Source organism: Daucus carota, chromosome 2 (genome assembly GCF_001625215.2).
Source record: "Daucus carota subsp. sativus chromosome 2, DH1 v3.0, whole genome shotgun sequence".
Lineage (NCBI taxonomy): Eukaryota > Viridiplantae > Streptophyta > Magnoliopsida > Apiales > Apiaceae > Daucus > Daucus carota.
The window spans coordinates 57,362,577-57,378,182 of NC_030382.2; the positions used below are offsets into that span (position 1 = coordinate 57,362,577).

At 31.5% G+C, this 15,606-nt stretch overlaps 2 protein-coding genes across 2 annotated transcripts; both read left to right on the forward strand.

The window, feature by feature from the left end:
• The first annotated feature begins 608 nt into the window (after nt 1-608).
• On the forward strand, nt 609-8,493 carry LOC108206436 (uncharacterized). Its single transcript, XM_064088418.1, has 10 exons — nt 609-956; nt 1,046-1,129; nt 2,212-2,345; nt 2,781-2,866; nt 3,141-3,229; nt 3,319-3,379; nt 4,743-4,903; nt 4,989-5,059; nt 7,823-7,937; nt 8,086-8,493. The coding sequence occupies exons 1-10, from the start codon at nt 795-797 to the stop codon at nt 8,266-8,268; spliced, it is 1,146 nt and encodes a 381-aa protein (XP_063944488.1). The 5' UTR covers nt 609-794; the 3' UTR covers nt 8,269-8,493.
• A 2,168-nt stretch (nt 8,494-10,661) lies between these two features.
• LOC108208551 (blue copper protein 1a) lies at nt 10,662-11,553 on the forward strand. The gene is made up of 2 exons (XM_017379080.2): nt 10,662-10,913; nt 11,055-11,553. The coding sequence occupies exons 1-2, from the start codon at nt 10,751-10,753 to the stop codon at nt 11,372-11,374; spliced, it is 483 nt and encodes a 160-aa protein (XP_017234569.1). The 5' UTR covers nt 10,662-10,750; the 3' UTR covers nt 11,375-11,553.
• Nucleotides 11,554-15,606: the final 4,053 nt, after the last annotated feature.

Below are 15,606 nucleotides of genomic sequence, written 5' to 3' on the forward strand. Positions count from 1 at the left end.
TTGTAAATTATTTCTTAAATATTTTAGTGAAAATATTATTTAATATTTAAATCTTTATTAAAAAGGTAAAAAAAAAAAAAAAAAAAGGCACAACGGTGTGATCAACTGGCATCTCCAGGAGCTTAAAAGGCTTCAGTGATCATACTACTGCGTTTGTCTTTAAGAGTAACGTACGAGATATTACAATAATCAATAGTTTCGGCGATTATTACAATAATCAAATATTGGTTATTATTTTAATATAATTTCGATTAATACTGTGAAAAATCATTCTTACCAATTCCCGAATATATTTTGGATCACTTATTTTATTTTATTTATGTAACACAAACGTACAAAAAGAAAAGAAAATAATATATATATATATATATATATATATATATATATATTCAGAAAAATGGGCAAAAATTATAAGTATATCCCGTAAAACGATATATTTTTTTTGAAAAATTGTAGATAAGTATTTCATTGATTTTTGTCAAAAAAAAAGTATAATTTTATTTTTGGAATTTCAGATCTCAGATGTTTAGCTCAAACAATAAATCGACAAAATATTTACAAGGAAAATCACCCAATATATTCTATATATCAAATAGACGTGTATATAAATAGAAGAAGAACAGAGGACAACAGAGGCGAGGGTTTGGCGAATCGCTGCGTCTATGCTTCCTGCCTGGGCTAAAACTCAAAGCCAACATATGTATATAAAAAATTTACAAAACCCTTATTATTATTCATAACCGTATAAACCCTAAATAGCTGCCGCCTTCCCTGAGTAATTCAATAGCCAGAAAATGTCAGGAGGAAAGGCAGAGAATCTAATGAAAACTTTAGAAATCAGCAGCAGTGAAGAAGAGTACGAAGACGACGAAGAAGTTGTTTGGCTAGGATTGATAAAAAAAATTAAACTTGATCGGTTTCCTTCTCCATTCAAACCCCTAGCGGGAGGCTTTCCAGTAATTTTTAAAATTCTCACACATGTATTGATTTTTAGTTTAAATTGTTGAATTGCTTGAGTTATTATTGTTATCTTTTTGGATTATAGGCTTGGTTGGATCCGCTTAATTTACCATCCGGTACCTCTATTAATTGTGGTATTTGTGGCGATCCATTACAGTTTTTGGTTCAGGTATGCCATTTTGATTCATAAATTACTTTTTAAATTTGTTAAGGTTGTATTGTATATATTATTTAGGTTATCCACAGATTACAAACTACTACTTCTTGAAAGAGATTATCTTCGGGCATATGTTGGGAAAGGGAAGGAAATTTTATGTTACGTGTTATTGTTTTAGGGTGAGTGACAAGAATAACCTATTTTGGGTATGAGAATCACAAAAATAACTGCTTTCAAAAAAGTGGTCAATTTTAACCGGTGGAATACACATTCTAGGTTGGAGTAATGTGTAATATGCATTTCAGGCTCAAGTATTATGAAATATTTATAACAAAATATGCATCCTATATCTGGGTATTGAACCTAATATGCATTTTATAAATGCGTATTGCAATTATATATCAGCGAGTAAGCCCACAGGCCATCCTACATGTACTTCAGTGTTATTGCCTCCCACCTTGCACCCCAGACAACGATCCACATGAGTTGGTAGGTAATTAGTATGTGCATTTCAGACTTATTTAATAGAACGATCATGATTGTCCACTGATTTAAAAATGGTTATTTTTGTTTAGAAACTTAAAAAAACGGATGTTGTTGTCATTTTTTCTACTTTTTATAATTGACCTTTTTTGTTAATTTGTTTGCTTGTGAATATGTGTTGCATATTATTTCCTTTATCTGCTATGTGGATGCTTGTTTCAATACAAGCATTTCAAACATATATGTTATAACACATGAGCACATTAGTTACAATACAAGCGAAACTGGACATTAGTTTGCAAACATACACAAACATAGCTTGTATTTGTTTCCATGTTTGTTTCACGGGATTATAATCCCTAGATAATAATTTAGGATAACTAGTCCCATCAATATTAATCCTATGGATTAAATAATCTTATCTTATGTTTATTTTGAAGGATTAAGTTTAGAATTGAACTCTACTTACTACTTCTATAACATTGTTCAGTGTCTCCAACTGTTTTGCATGTATAGTTGAAGAGATAATCATCTCGATTCTTGGGCGATCTATTCTTCATTGATTTCTGTGTGTTTGTTTCTTGATAGCATTTATCTTCATTGTCTTGTAGCTATATGCCCCCTTATGTGAGATGGAGTCAGCATTTCACAGAGCTTTATTTATATTCATGTGTCCCTCTATGAAGTGTCTTTTGCAAGACCAACATGAGCAGCGGAAGCATCCTTCAGATAATCCATCTAGAAGGTATTTGCTAATTCAGATGTTAATCCCCTTCATTCTTATTTTATTTTTACATTCTTTTTTTTTTCTCATTCATGTTATAATTCATTCTTTCTATACACTTAAGTACCAAAAATACTTGCAGTTCTGCAACATCAGTTCATAGTTTGTCTTATGGGGATCTAGAGGGGTTTACTGTTAGACTTTTATATCTAATTGTTTAGTACTTTAGTCTAATATTGGATTTCAAGGTAGCCCACAGTTTTTGGGGCTTTGGTTTTTTATCACCTTAGGGTTTTGTTCCACTATTTATACATTATTATACATATTGTCTCGGTTCACTTATAAATGCCTCTTGCGAATAATATTTATTGATTATACTTGTGGTATCATATAATCTTTTGCTTGAATATGTTGTCTTGCATCGCTGTCTTAACTAATTTCTCTGAACCTTTTTAGAAGTGTGAAGGTGTTCCGTTGCCAGTTGGCCCGCTCCAATCAGTTTTACACTTATGAAGTCTCACATCATTATGAGAATGTCAAAGGTACTGCAGCTTTGATCTCTTATTAATTTATCATCTATATTCTCCGTCTTAATAAATGTACAATCATTTCAGTTTTTCTCCATGTAGTGGTTTTTTTTAATTTTATTTTTTTGCAGTTTCAACTTAATGTATAATTCTCCTACTGTATTTATAGGAAAAGAATATGAAATAATGTCTCATTGAAACGAATTGACGCATATGCTTATCATCAGTGATATATATTACATTCTTATATCATCATTCTGATCTTATATAGAATTCCTTCTTTTTATAGCTAGATTATGCAGTTGGTGCAGGACCTGGAAAGGATGCAATGTTTGTGGCAATTGTGGAAGTGCACATTACTGTTCTGAGAAGCATCAGGTTTTCTAAGTCAGTTATTTAATCAATTTTTTTAATATTTTAATGGAAATTGGCTTATTATTAGATTTTGTAAATTATGCTTAACACAGGTTGCTCAATCTGAATGTCGAGAGTTGGCTGTGGATCCTCAGCACATTAGATCTAAGCCTGGTAAGAGTTAAGTAGAAATGAAGATACTTTAGCATAAAAATTAGGGATATTCTTGATGGTACCACTGGAGAATTGGCATACCAGTGGTACCATTACATTATTGACTTATATCCCCGGTACCATTCTAGTCTTTTTTTAGTATCCATGGTACCGTTATACTCTTATTTCTTTCTTATATATACACTTTCTGTCGTTCAAGACTTTAAACAAACGTTAAGAATGAGGGAAAAAAGCATCAAATCCTTTTTAAAATTGCAATTTTGTTCTCTTTTTTTTTTGGGTAAAATTCTAATTAAAATCATTTGTAGAATATATAATAATGGGATAATGGTCAGTTGAAGTAGAGCTTTTTCCAAGGATGACTTTCCCAACACTAGAAGTTCTACTGGAAAAATTAAGATGATCCCTCGATAATATAAAAAATAAAATAAGCTCTCCCTTGGTTTTTTTAATATTTTTAGGATTAATGAATAATTGAATGTAGAGTTTTAAAAAAATATAAAATTAAATACAGTAATGCTTGAAAAATAAATGCAATAAATGCAACTTTCATGTTAGTCATTTTTAAATAATTTTACTGGTATCAATGCATTTATCTTTAATATTTCAATAAAAATATAAATTTAATTATACATTGATCCTAAAAATATTTTAAAAATACCAGAAGATAAGCAACTTTATTCTTTATATTATTGGAGAATCATTTTTATTTTTCCAAACCATTATCCTAATATTATATATTATATATTTTACAAATGATTTTACTTAGAATTTTACGAAAAACAAAATAAAAAGTAAACAAAATTGCAATTTTCAAAAGGGATTACGCCTTTTCTAATTCTGTTTAACTTTTTGGATCATTATGTTTAACTTTTTGGCTGATAGTACAAGGGTACCATAGATAAAATATAAAAGTCCAAGGGTACACCATGTTACTATTGGCAAAAGCCAATTCTAGAGTGGTACCATCGAGAATATTATTGGCAAAAGCCAATTCTACAGTGCTACTATCGAGAATATCCCTAAAAAGTATACAATTTTTACTGAAGCTGATTTTAGAAAAGAATCGACATTTAGTCTTGACGGTAATAGTGAGGCATTTTGTCTAAAATTTACATTTTTGAAGATCTATTGCGCAGTTTCTTAGTCATAGATACTAAATGTGTGAAATTGTTTTCATTGTTATCCTTATTTTTTATTTCTGCATTGCTTCCTCTCCCTAAATTGTTGCTTGTATATAAAGTTTTGAACCTTGTAAATGAAGTTTACGAATGTAACAATTCATTTCACTTGACATTCACTTGTGGTGATACTGGTGTAATATGCATCAACCAGCTAATTGTTATTTCTATTTCTCAAACAGTTTCGAGTTATACTATTTGGCCACAATTTAAAATTGGTATTGGCGTTGAACCTAAAGAGAATCTGATGTTTGAAAATGGTGGTTATGCTACTCGGTTGGCATCAGCATGCAATGAGGATGAAGAATTTGATCCAGCGCTATTCAGTATTAAGGTTTTTAAGGTTTGAGTTCTGTCCTGAACCCATTTGTCAAGTACATGATTATATGGCCTTATTTTAATAGGTTGCTTTTATTTTCGGAAAATAGGCAGATGCAGACCAAAAAAGTTGGGCCACTTTTGAGGAGCGAGTTTTAAGGGCCCCTCTTCAAGTTTTAAGGTAATTGGTTTACCGTAAAATATGTACCCTTTTTTTTGCCATCAAACAAAAGCAAAATATGATTAAAAAAACTTCAATATAAAAGCTAAATATGATTAGAAAAAACTTTAATTTTCTAGTTATAATTTTAAAATGTGGTGGAACCGTGGAAAATCTGATTTGAATATGTTTGTAATTTTGTATAACGAGATAAATAGCTATAATTAGTTTATATATTTTTAGTTTAGAGATAAATAATGTATTTATCTATGTGTAATAATTAGTTTATATTTGTTTAGTGTAGAGATAAATAATGTATTTATCTATCTGTTTTATATGTGGGGCTAAGAGTTTAGTAATTAAGTAGTTTATTAGGAATAAATAAATTGTTAAGTTTCTGTTTAATTAATCAGTCCTGCATCAAGATGTACATCATACTCGGGTCAGATATTTCTAAACACTTGTCCCTAGCTAATTACATTTAAAAGGTTAATTTTCAATTTTAAACAATGATTTAATTAATAGTATGAACAATAGTACCACACCGGACATACTTAGAGTGATGAGGATCGGTCTTGTTCTATAGTTTTTTAGACATATTATTATATTGGGTTTTTATTAGTAGACATGTTTTATATTGTTTGGTTTGTTTATATAGCCTGCATGTTCTGGGCTTTTGTTCGGTAGCCCATTAGGATTATATTCACGGTACCTATAGCACTCCTAGGACTTGTGTACATTCTTTTATATATCTTTGATTATAATCCGACTTTTCTCATGAAATTATATTGGTTGTGATCAGTTGTTCTCGGGAATTATTTTGGTCTAGTGATTGGGTTGGAATTTAATCGCCCAATAGTGTTTGATCTTGCTTTTGTTATCTTGTACTGCATCATAGTGTGTATCTCGCATCTTTTATTATAGTGTATTCTACCGAGTATGCAGGGTTATTTTTTTGGTACTTATAGCACTTGCGCGTACTTTTATTCATCTTGGATGTAAGCAGACTTTTCTCAGGAAATAATATTGGTTGTGATCAATTGTTCTCGGGAATTACAATTTAATCACATGATAGTGTTTGATCTTGGATTTTGTTATCTTGTCCTACATCTAGGGGTGACAATATTGGACCCGACCTGACGACCCGTAAAATACGAATTCGGGTTGGGGTTTTTCGGGTTCGGGTTGAATTCGGGTTGACCCAAAATCAACCCGAAAAAATCGGGTCATTTTCGGGTTGAATTCGGGTTACCTGAAATTGACCCGAAATTAATATATGATATAAACATTATTATATTTATATAAAATACATATATTTATATTATTTTGTAATATTTATTAGTTAAATTCAATAAAAAATATTTAATTTAATATAACTTATTTGAATTAAAATGTTATTTATTTATTATTTAAAAATATATTTATTAATAAATAATATTTTTCGAGTCGGGTTCGTGTTACCCACGGGTAGTGCGGGTCGGGTTCGGGGTTGGGTAAAAATTTTGACCCGCGACTGTCAACCCGACCCGACCCCGACCCGAAACCCGAAATCGCCAGCCCCACCTACATCATAGTGTATCTCGCATTTTTGATGAAAGTGTAGTCTCCCGGTTATATACGTGTACTCAATGTTGATGCGAGTATTATGTCTTTGTTGTTTTGATCTGAGGTATATGTTCAACTACTCTGAAACTTAAAAACAGTACTAAGTTGGATTCAGCCTAGTGAATGCTCTACATGGTATTGTTATTATTGTCATTGTGTTCTACATGGTATTTGCTGTCATCATAATTATTGTTATAATTGTTGTTGCTGTATATGGTATCTAAGGTTATTGACTACATATAAACATGTGCTCCACCTATAGTTCACATATCTACTAGTTGCTGTATTTTTAATTTATACTATTATATTGAAGCCGAACTAAAGATAATATGTTCATACATTGGTCGTTACTACGGGCCTTGTTAAGAAATAGAGTAGACTCATTTAATATGAACTTTGTACAAAGGCTAAAGGCTTTTTGATCTTTCTTAGAATTCTATTAGGCTTGGTGGAATTTATAATACATAGAGTAGAATAACTATCTGTTTAAAATGAAGTTATGAACTTTTTATAAATACTATGAACCCTTTTCTTTCGAATACCTATTCTGAGTAAAACACACGTACTGCTGTAAATTTATATATATATAGGGCAGCACTCCATAGCATACCCTCTTATATGGAGTTACGTAGCACACCATTATAAATATATACATAATATATATTCTAGTATATTTTTTATGGAATATAATTGCAAATTTTGATTATTAAACAGCAAACGAAGTTATACAATTTTTTTTATTCCAAAGATCATCTAAAATTATGCAATATCTCAACATTATTCTATAACAGAATAATAATCATCAAGAATTATTCTGTTGTAGAATCAGTTTCGAAAATATACTTTTTTCATCAAATTTTAAGTGTTAAATTACTTAAAATAGATATATTTTATAGTATTCTATATTAGAATCACGTTTTATATGTATTCTATAATAGAATTTATAATAAAATTAATAATTTACAATAGCGCACTATGTAACTCCATATAAGGAGTAACTCTCTGGAATGTTGGCCTATATATATATATATATATATATATAAACACCTCTTCAGAATAAATAAAATGAAATAAGATACTAAAATATAACTAATAAGATAACAAATATTGAAAAAGAAAATGTGCAACGCATTGCATGGGATATAAGCAAGCGGTTGTTAATATTCAAACATGTAACAGGTATTGCAGGGATGCTGGAGCCAAACCTCTATGGCCCATGTCAGGTGGCCGGCCATCAGAGACTGACATTCCTACATGCTGCTACTGTGGGGGACCTCGCTGCTTTGAGGTTCAGGTAGTGAGAGCTATCTTACCTCTTCTTCTTTTTTTTTTTTTTTCTTACTTGGAATTTAAGTTGATAATGTGTGAGCGGACTCTACCTTACAACTACCTACTGTGTACATGTTCTTTTGTGTATGAATAAGCTGTCTTTCTTCTTACAGATTATGCCACAGCTACTATACCACTTTGGCGTGAAAAATGATGCAGATTCTCTTGATTGGTCAACCGTGGTCATTTATACATGTGAAGCCTCTTGTGATGGTAGCGCCTCTTGTGATGGAAGCGTGGCTTACAAAGAGGAATTTGCTTGGGTTCAACCTCCTGAACTTGCTACACTGAGATGATATGTTCTTGGATTTTTCCTATATCCCCTTTTTGTTTCTTTTAGACTGGAGTCGGATTCTGATGTGTCTTTATTGCCGGAACCTAGACTAGACTGCAATAGTGCACTTGAATGTCATTTACTTTCTTTTTTGAATACATGTTTGCACCAAAAGATATGAGTTTGTGTTGGAGAGTGTGCAATCTTTTGAAATAGCAGATTTCAAGAAGTATTTAAATTAATTTTACCTTGTGTTAATCTACTAATTGACATGATATAGTTTGCAGTATATATGCATTTAGTTGAATTCTCGGGAGAACCATATTATTGGGAAACAAAACATTTGGTCAATATTAGCGATGCACATGCACAGAGTTAGGGGAGTTGGGGATGCTTGCAGATGAGATAACATGCAATTAACCAACCCAATTTAATCCATCCAATTTGGAATTTATAAAATGATGGGATAACATGCAGTTAACCAACCCAACTTAATTCATTCAATTTGAAATTTATAAAATTTAAACTCATCCTAAAAGTATATTTGCCCTCTTAAGTTAATTTTACTATACTAGTTTTGTACTTGTATGATACTATTGTTATATTTTTATTATAAATTTTAATATTAAAGTAGGTATATATATTTAATTTAATTTTTTTATAATGTTTTACTGTATAGTTCTTGCTTATTCGTCATGTTTCATAAATTTTATAATTTTTTGAAACTATTTTAATAATTATTGATCCTCTGCTGGTATTAGCTATACCATTAGTTATATTTAAAATATGATATTTGTTATTAATTTTAAATATACAATTAAAATAAATTTTAACAAATTTTATAATTAGTTATATTTTTAACAAAATTTATTTTATATTAATAAAAATAATATAATATATCTATTAAAAAGATATTTAATGATAATATATTATAGAAATTTAATATTTATATTAATATTTTAAATTAAAAATAAATATTAATCATAATTAAAACATGTTTTACTATTATAATATTCTATTTAAAGAGTAGTTAAATATTTTAAATTGAATATTGAAAATGATTTAAATTAATATGTTATATGTTATAAATAATAAAAATAAAATTCACTAGATTTGCATAAAATTAAGGTTACACGGTAGTCAAAACAATGGCCAGATGCGGGAGGAGCTGGAAATCCATGACTTTATCTTGGAAGAAGAAATAGAAGAAGTGGAAGAGGATGATGTTGTGGTTCTCTTGGGGTGATCTCTGCGGTAGTTGTTGGCTTGTGTTAAAGTTCGTCTCTATGTTTTAGTAGTTCTAATAGGTTATCTATGGTCCTTGTTACCCCAGGTATTAGAAAAGGTGTAGTTGCAGGTTGTGGGTTTTAGTCTTTTTTGTCACTGGGTTTCGTAGTTATCCCAAGTATTTGGCTAGGTTCTTTTATCTGTTTCCTTGCTGTAACTATCTCCCCCTACTATAAATGGGGTGCTTTTTTCCTGCCTTCTTAAGAGCAAGTCCAATGGTGAGCTATATCTTGTGCTATATCTATATTATAGCTCTAAATCAAAAAATTTCAACTCCAATGGTGTGCTAAACTTGGTGCTAAAATAGCATATTGCTATAGTTGGTGCTATATTTAGCACAAACTATAGCAATAGCTATAATTGCCACCTCATCAAAAAGTAAAAAAGTGGAGGGAAATGAATAAAAAATAGATTTATATCTCAACTTATTCAAGTACATGAATGCATATATATTCATTTGGCACAAGATATAGCACCTACCATTGGAGATGTGATATTATTTTAGCACTAAAAACCACTTTTTGGTGCTATATTATAGCAATAGCTACACCTATTTTTAGCTCACCATTGGACTTGCTCTAAGTAATGCAAGCTGCGTTTCCAAAAAAAATAAAAAATCAACAGATATGTGTTGGCGGTGCGGTTTTTTCATAAAACCTCTAACCAACCCGCACATGCTCCTTAAGTTGGTGAATTGATGCAACTTCTTTTAACAGTATGGCTGTAAATGTGTAATGAGTATAATACTTGATAACAGTTTCTGATTAAGCTTGATGAGAATTGGTCATCAGGTAGGGAGAACGGCAATAAAATAAGTTCAGAATATCAGGTAAGTTGCAATATGCAGGCTTATATTGCCTTGGTAGAATCCTATTTTGGCAATGTTTCTAAATTTACACACTTTACACTGTGTGTCCTCAATAAGTTAAATATAGTCTCAAGGACTTTAAAATCAGATTAATTGACTTGGTCTAAGAACAGCCACTTAATTAAGGGATACAGATTGTCTTTAGTGGTTACCTAATCATGCCAAAATAAATTTCATGAGGTGTTAATTACATATGGCACACTGAGTTTTGGAAGCCGGCTGTTCACTCGGTTAGAAATCTCTATAAATTTAACTTGAATACCACCACCAAAGCATATCACAACCAAACAGAGTTCAACAAAGAAGAGATCTAGCTACGGCCTATATCTTTAGTATTAACCATTTTTCAATGGCCTCTATTAAAATTTTCGTCGCTTTAGCTCTTGTTTCAGCAATCATTGCTCCGGCTTTGGCAACAGACTTTGTGGTTGGAGATGACGCTGGCTGGAAAACCAATTTCGATTACAAGACATGGGCTGCTGACAAAGAGTTTCATGTTGGCGATAAACTCAGTATGTCAATTACTTGCATTTATCTAATTATTTTAAAGCAGCATGGTCAATTGTTCTAATTCATATAGTCACTCATTATTATAAAGAGAATGAAGCCCTTGTAGCCTTTGTATCTTAATCATTTATTTCTTTGGCGTGCAGTTTTTAACTATCCTGCTGGAGTTCACAATGTTCACAAAGCGGATTTAGCTTCATTTCAGAGTTGCACACCAGCGGCAACAAGTGTTGCCCTCACTACTGGGAGTGATGTGATTACCCTTGCAAGTGAAGGCAAAAAATGGTACTTATGCAGTATAGCTTCTCACTGTGCCTCCGGAAACATGAAGCTTGCAATAACAGTGTTACCTCAGGGAGAATCTCCTGCTCCAGCTCCTGAAGTTTCTGCAGCTACCGGATTTGGAGGCTCTACACATATGTTATGGATTGGTGCAGCATTCGCAACATTAATGATGATGATTTAATTACAAACAGAGAGTTGAGTGATGTTTAATTTTATATTACTATGTGGTATTTACGGTCAAATTATGGTTTGTTTCATTACAATTTCTTTTTGTTAAGTATTATCATAACAATATTTCTTGATGTAATTAATGAATGATAATCGAAGAGTTTTGCATTCCCGCCAGATATTACAGGCTTATATCCTTGTGCCTATTTATTAAAGAGCTTTCATTACAGATATATCTTAGTATTAGATAATTAAATATCTAATAATAATTAAATGAAGATAATATTATTAAAATTTTGGAAAAGTCATATCCATAAAACAATATTTTTTTGCAATCAGGGACAGAGCCATGTTTCCGAGAATGAGGGAACAGAAAGTTGTAGTGGACAGGAATCAAACCTAAACCAACTCTCAACCATAGTCATGCTTGAATCACTGGGGCAAAGCTGTAATTGAGACAATATTTATAGTAGAAACTAGTAAACACTACAGAAGCTACTGGGGCCAGTGTAGCTCCGTCCCTGTTTGCAATAGTATATATTTCATATATCAGAACATCAGTTTGAATCTCCTGCACCAGCACCTGAAGTTTCTGCGGCTACTGGATTTGGAAGCTTTACTCTTGAGTTATGTTAGATCTATATTATGACAATTCTTTTTGTTTGTTGATGAATAGCAAATCTCTAACATGCTAATCTATAAGAGCTTCATGTGTAAACACTCCATATCTGCCACTCTTGAACTATTTGTATGCCTATCAAAAAAATTATCATAGCCCTGTAAAATAATGTCCCATTCGAATCTCCTTCAGAAATACCTAATACATGGCACATGGCTTTGTAAATTTCAGAACTTTGTGTATGTATTATAATACAAATGAACTGAAAGAAGACTTCTTATGCAGGAAAAAAAACCGATTACAGTACCAGTATGAATTTGTGTAGGTGTTTCTGTTGGAAAATATGGGTATAAGTCCCATATTAGTAAGTAATATTTTGAGCATTATGTGTGAGATATGATGATATCTTTTTAATGATGGAAATTATTTTTCCAATAGAATTTGGCTCAAATATTATCGCGTAAATTAATTTGATATATTATAATCTGATTTTGTTTCAGATTATTTTATGGAATAGAGTAGCGCACAACTCTCTCTACACCTATATATATTCCTATAGGTTGTAGGGTTTTAATATACATAAAAACACAGCTTCCCTCTCTAACAATACCACAACCTTACCTCTCTTACCTCTTTCTCTGGTGATAGCTTTTTCTTGCCCGATTCAAGCTCGCCGAAGGCGTCGTTCTTGCTAACGACACCGCAACCTCGTTTTATCCTGGGAGGCTATCGACTCAACACACACGGTGAGAGGCGAAATAGCTCTAAGGAGACAATTTCAATTGGACTCGAGGATTAATTCTGATCTTTGTTTGTTTTCTTAAACCCTCCTCTTTAAATTATAGTTAATTCTATAATTGGGTAATTCGTATGATTGTTACATGAATCGGTTATTTATCGCTATTCGTGATTATCCAAGATTTTACGAGATTGATCAACAGTCTTAAAGCTAATTTCTGGTTGAGATTTATGTATCTTGTAAAATCTGTTTTGGGGATTTATTACAATAATGATGATTGACTATTAGGATAATATGATATTAAAATCCGTGCATGGAACCGAGCCTTGTAACTCTTTGGTTTATTTGATATATCCGAGAATAACACAGTTTATATGTTTAAAGTCATGTGATCATGTTTTTAGTCTATGACAATTTATGTGTCATATTAAAACTGTAATTTTCTTTTATGGGACCAGTTAACCAATCCGTGAGCCATTTGGAGATTGTGAACTTTTTGGCTAAATAAATATTGCGTGCATATTTGTATGTTTGTAATCTTCTGATTAAAGTTTATATCTTTAATAGTGGTCTGGTTGTTCAATGTGGTATGTGTATTTTGTGGTCGTAAAACAATAATCTTTTACTCCGTTTTTCGTCATTAATTTAATGACATATATGCATGTGTGATGGAGTTGATGCACTGGTTTAATTAAATTGTTGATTAATCATTTTCTTACGAGATTAAATCTTGAGCTAAATAGATTGTATGGATCGATGGATTCACGGGCTTTGGAGTAATATGTTTTAAGGCAATCTCTATTATGATTTATCGGTGAATGATATTCATGCTATTTGATCATATTATTGGTTATTGAATTTACATGATACTATTATATACCATTCTAGTTGCGGGAATTGTAGTATTTGTATTGTGTTAATTTAATATTTAAGTCGCATGGATAATTATTTGATAGTGTTAGTTCGATAATTAAATTTATTTAATTATGAGCTAATTACTTGTGGAAAATAATTATGGGGACTAAGATTTGGTGGATTTTTGGTTCGTTAAAAACCTAACGGGCCTGTATTAAGTACAGGTTATGGGTCAGAACGAGATTTATAATTTTCTAGTTGATTTTTCATCTAGTTAAATTGTTATTTCTCAGACTGGTGTCCATTTGCTGCGGCAGTGACACATGAGCCTATTAAGGTGATCCACGTAATACCTAATACGGCAAAATATTGTTGTCAGCTTTTATGCTGAAATTGGGAGAAATATGAGACGTTATTAACCCTAACGCATCAGTTGATTGAGAATCACTGAATGGGGGTTATTAGAGACTTATTTTACTCCACGGTTACCAGTTCATCTGGTTGTGCCCAGAAATTTTGGTTCTTTTATTAACCATGATGGAATTTCAGAGAAATTCAGCGGTTGAATTTATGACTGATTAGAAAAAATGTTGTTTGATGTGATAACATTAAACCTTGTGAGGTTATTAACGAACAATTAAGGAAACCTGCTCTAACGAGAGGTAGTAAAAGAAACGTGCTTACTGTATTGAATTACAATAACACAGATTACTCGTCAAAGAGTAAGAACAAAATTATATAGAAAAACTTAAGCTCGTTATGCTTGAGGTTGAAAACAAACTTAATATGAAATTAAGTTGGTTAAGAATGATTAAGGAGTTGAATAATCACTGGGTGAACTGTTGTTCACTGTAAGTGCATTCGGCAACTACAAATTACTCGCTTTATTTTAGTGAAGTAACTGCAAGTTTGCTTCGTGCTTTAATGAGAACAAGAAAGTGATTTTGATCAATTCAGAATATCACTGAATATGAAGATATTAGTCGTATGGACACTAATCATATTAAATAAGATATCCTGAAAGGAAATAACTTGATCTCCTATTAGTTCTAGAATGTATGAAACATTCTTAAGAATGATGAAGTTGTGGGGGTATCTTGATGAGAAAATTGTAGAATTTTCTGCGAGTTTTCGAATGTTCGAAAACATTCTTAAATATTTTAAAATGTGGGGGTATCTAGAAGATGTCTTGATACCATTACCTATAAAGGTAAAAGGAGATCCAAGACAATGAGATATTTTGGATGAATATAGACAATGGTGTGTCTATTAAATACTGCATGTGAATCTAAATCGAGATATACGATACTGGAAATTTCAGAGTCTCGAGATACTTTGATAAGAATTATGCAATTTTTTGTAGATCCATAATTAATCCAAGTGAGCTTGTAAGCTCTCGGATAAATATGAGATTGAATAACAGACTTAAGACATACATATGGTAGCCTCGAATGTCTGAAGATTTGTTCAATGGAGAACCGCAAAGCTTGTAAGAAGCTATGTGTTCGTCCAGTAATTCTTTGATGAAAGAATACATTAAGGGGAGAATTGACTAAAGTCAAGAAATCAATGAGTCAAAATTTTCTGACATGTACGCTAGAAAATAGACTGCGATGTACCTTATACGTATAATTTGAACTCTCTATATCCTCTGTGGGGGAAAACGGTGTTAAAAGAATAGAGAGAGTGGTTCTACTTTGTAGAATCATATTTAAAATTATGTGGATCTTCTTGTAAAGATGCCATTAGGACCCAAGTGAATTTTTTAAATTAAAAATAGATATGTGGGTTAAAGGAAATACAAGGTCAAACTGACAATTTGGTTTACAGTCAAAGTGAAGACCTGATATTGTTTGAGATATATTCTTGATTTATGAGAATAAGGTTCATTAAGATGATACTTTAAAATTGTCGCTTTGCGAAATTGAGAAGTAAATCAAATGAACGTTGAGATAGTCTTTCTAAATAGAGATTTAAAATAAATCTACATGAGACAACCTGAGGGGTTGTTGCTAAGGCAAAAGACTACAAC